General features: G+C 29.7%; 1 protein-coding gene across 1 annotated transcript in view; it reads right to left on the bottom strand.

Moving 5' to 3' along the window:
• Positions 1–2,599: 2,599 nt before the first annotated feature.
• LOC123004100 (pacifastin-like protease inhibitor cvp4) overlaps positions 2,600–4,204 on the bottom strand; it is a 6,246-nt gene continuing 4,641 nt past the window's right edge. Inside the window, exons 4-7 of the mRNA XM_044397215.1 lie at positions 3,395–3,479; positions 3,073–3,180; positions 2,836–2,955; positions 2,600–2,789 (exon numbers count right to left, since the gene is read on the bottom strand). Coding sequence (XP_044253150.1) covers positions 2,837–2,955; positions 3,073–3,180; positions 3,395–3,479 — 312 coding nt within the window. The 3' untranslated portion in view covers positions 2,600–2,789; position 2,836. The remainder of the gene's footprint in view (positions 2,790–2,835; positions 2,956–3,072; positions 3,181–3,394; positions 3,480–4,204) is intronic.

Here is a 4,204-nt window from a genome sequence, read left to right as displayed (position 1 = left end):
GTTAATGAGTGTTATAACTACAAAATAAAAAATTGTGATTACAGATGTAATATAATCCCAAATGTTATTGTGTCTACATCCACAACACCTAAAAGTCCTGGGAATGGTAAAAAAGAACATGGAGGTGGCAGTGGAGGTGGCAATGGAGGTGGCAATGGAGGTGGCAATGGAGGTGGCAATGCAGGTGGCAATGGAGGTGGCAGTGGAGGTGGTAATGGAGGTGGCAATGGAGGTGGCAATGGAGGTGGCAATGGAGGTGGCAATGGAGGTGGTAATGGAGGTGGTAATGGAGGTGGCAATGGAGGTGGCGAAAGCGATGAGGATTATCAATACAAAGATGACGAAGATGATCGCAATAACGGCGGTGACGCAGACTTGAAAAATCTTGACGACTTTATATTTTTGGAGAAAGAGATAAATTTTAACTAATATGTAAGTAAATAAGATTATCTGTTTATTATTAGGATGCGATCTGTGGCCTTCAAGTTTATAACACAGTTTAGTACAGATCTATAATAATTGTAATTACATATTTTAGATTTTGTATCTCGTAGTAATAGTAATTATTTATGGTAAAAAAGTGTTATACTACAAAAAAGTCACGCAAGAAAATGCTTTACCCCAAGAGCCCATAGGTTTCTTGGCGACTTATTTGTAATAACACGTGTATGCCATTCAAAACTTTATCCAACGCCTCTTAATTGCTATTTCAAATGCATTAAACATTAAACCTGTCTTTTTTTATATTTCAATAAGTGGAGTATAGTTTACCTCTTTCGCGAATTATACGATACCCTATTTGTTTAAAATCACCATTGTTATTGTTCAATTATGTTGGATAAAAAATAAAACATTTAAAAAATAAAGGAAATTTGAAACTTGCACAATTTTATTAGTGTAATTGCATCTTTGACATACATTCAGATTATATTACTGAAATTCAATATCTTGAAGTGCAGTTGACTATCATTTCACAAGAAGAAGTAAAACCGTTAGCATGACAGGTGCAAGTGTTGCACCCTACTCGCCACTGAGTCCCATTTCTCCCACATCCTGAAAAAAATATTAAAATATTTTTTCTATAACTAGTCAAAGTAAAAGCAAACTACCACCAGTTTTAGAATTCCAAAGTGTGTTTATTTATAGCTGACGTTTAAAAAAATAATTATACAAAAATGACAGTTTCTTTATCATTACTCATTAAGATTCTAGAGTAATCTTATCAAACAATGTGTGTATGGTAAAATACATTTGACAGGTAAAATGTTAAAGTAAATGATGATACCTTTTAACAAAAAATATATGCAAATATATAATTTCAAAAGGTTTCAAAATAACAATAATATTATCAAATAACATTTCTTCTGTATTTTGTTGAATTTAAAAATTTACTTTTTGAGTTCTCCATTATTAATTAAAATGGCCAATTTTCAAATAGAGAACATTATACATTTTTTTAGTTAGTTTGAACAAACTGATCTGAATCTTTGCAAAGAGAAGTTTCTTTTTTTATTTTTTTTTCTTGCGTCATTACAAAAGTACGAGTATTAAAAATATGTAAAAACTATACGCACCTTCTTCTTCAGAAGCCATATTGACAACAATAAAAATACTCAAAACCAAACAGAGAGTAAGGCAAAACTTTAGCTTCGGAAGCAGAAAATACATTTCTTTGGTGCTTCGAAAGTGTCGTACTCAACAACTGCGATAAAACTACAGTACTTGTTATACTAAACAACAATAACAATTTCTGTACATAAAGGCGTGGCCTTAAAATAATTTATGGACGTCAATGAAAATACGTTTTAAAAAATAGGCACCCAGCCAAGATCTTTTATTTTTTCTATTACTAATTTTAAATAAAAACAAATGAATGTATTGTATTAATTTTATTATTAATCTACGTATATTCAAATTGTGGCTTTAAGAGAATGAATGGACATGATGCAATAACATCAGTGTAATTACATGATCTGCTAGTTTCTCATAAAAATAAACTTATCCTTGATTCGATATGAAATCTATTTAAATCAAAACCGTAATTAAAAAGTGTCGTAAATAGGATTTTAATAATACGACATATTCTGGCTTTTATAGGTACAGTGAGTGAGCGACAAAATTATGGAATAATCTTATTTATTAAAACTAAAAATATTTTGTTTTGACAAAAATGGTCGAATATGTCAATATTCTTTTTAAATAAAACAATACACAATTCTCAACTTGATTTAAAGTTGTATATTTGTTTTTTGTTGATATTATTTAACTTTTTGGATGATTTTTTGAAAACTTTATGTACCTAATATTTAATATTTTGGTGTTGTCATTTTAACAATTAAAAGATCTATCAAATTGTCTAAAAAATGGGGTTTCCATTAAAAAAATGTCGATAACATTGTTACTCAAAACCAAAAAGTGTAAAATTTTAAATCAAGTTGCGAATTGTGTATTTTTTAAAAAGAACATGGGCTGTTCGAGCATTTTCTCCAAAACAAAATATTTTCAGTTTTAATAAGATTATTCCAAAATTTAGCCGCTCACTGTATACTAATATTAATAGTTGTTTATTAACGGACTCAATTGTAAAAAGAAATAAACATATAGTTGAAAATTTATTACCAAAATAGATATATCATACAAAAAAATTACAATTGTAATTTTTCGTTAATTAACAAACATAAACAATTAGAGGCAAGCTTTTAGGGTACAAGCAGCATTGGTTCCGTCCTTGTTACAAACGCAAGTGTTACAATCTTTTTTAAATGTAGTTCCAGGTTGACAAACAGTATCTAAAACAAAAACTTAGAATTAGAAAAAAATAAAACATTGAATTACTTCAAGCTTTTGGCCCCACACAACTTTTCAAAGTACAAACAGCGTTTTTCCCATCTAGAGTGCAAGTGCATGTATTACAATCTCTTTGGAAAGTCTCACCAGGAGTGCAAGAAAACGAATCTACAATTTGTTTATGGTGAAATGCAGGTGCGTTCAAAGATTTTTTCCGAATGGTCAAATATACTCACTCACTCAATTTTTTTCTCCCCTTTTTTTGTAAAACAAAGTGTTACTTACTTCTTGTTTTGCGTTCTACGCAGGCTCTCCTTGTGCATGCCCAATGACCGTTGGTACAATGACAGGAGTTGCATTCGACTTTCTTTGTGTCACCGTCTTTGCACTCGGCTGGAAATTATTTTTTATTAAATGGATTAAACAATCAACCTTGAATTATTACACACTGTAAAGAATGCTTTCATTTTTCTTAAAATCACTTAGGGTCAAATGATGGGTCATGTGTAGATAACTTGACCCAATTTAAAATAATTGTACTAAATTCAACTTTTTTGTTGGAAAACTGACAAAATGAAGATTTTTCTCAATCATTCTTTATTCTTACCTTCTTCGGAGACAACATTGGCAATCAGTACACTGAGAACAAGACAGCACAAGATGATAGTCTTCATTTTAATTTCGTGTAGCTTCTTTCAAATAATCACGGAAACTGATAGCTGATGTTTAAAATTGCGATTTTATACTCGCCGTATATCACTTACGATTGATAATTTCTCTGAATTAATGTTAGTATAATCAATTCATTATTGAAATGTTTCTCGTTTCTTCTCAAAACAAATTGTGTCAATATTGGTTTTCTATTACGTGTTAATTGAAACTGGTAATTCCAATACATTTATAGTCTGTCTCAAACTGAGCATTGAATTTATTTATGAAACAAGAACACGTTAATTAATGTAATTATTTGATTTTAATAAGGTTTTATAATGTGAAAAATTGTGAGTTAAAGATGCCAACCGCCAAAACAAGAAACTGATTCAAAATTGAAATTAAAATAAGCTCATTCTGGGACACCTAAATGTAAGATTTCCATAATAATAAACAAAACCCAAGTTATATAATAAATTACGAAGGTTAAACCTGATGACAACGACGTCTACCTAGTAGTTGCAAAATTTTTTTGTCCGTTTACATAAACAATAATGTTGCAATATCTACAATTTGTTCAGATAAGCATATTTTCTTGAAAAACTCTTTGGAAAATACCAAGTAATGTGCTGGTAAAGTCCTGTCTACTATGAAAAACAGCATGAGGTTTGCAATGTTTATATGTTTATTGACATTTTAATAAATAACAACAATTATTGTATAAACAAAATCAAATATTTTTAAAATTATTATTAAATTTATTATA

This window comes from Tribolium madens, unplaced genomic scaffold (genome assembly GCF_015345945.1).
Source record: "Tribolium madens isolate multiple individuals breed KSU strain unplaced genomic scaffold, Tmad_KSU_1.1 Scaffold_1;HRSCAF=32;Tcas5.2_LG8, whole genome shotgun sequence".
Lineage (NCBI taxonomy): Eukaryota > Metazoa > Arthropoda > Insecta > Coleoptera > Tenebrionidae > Tribolium > Tribolium madens.
The sequence above is the reverse complement of the archived record's forward strand: the minus strand, read 5'-3'. Positions and strand labels throughout refer to the sequence as shown.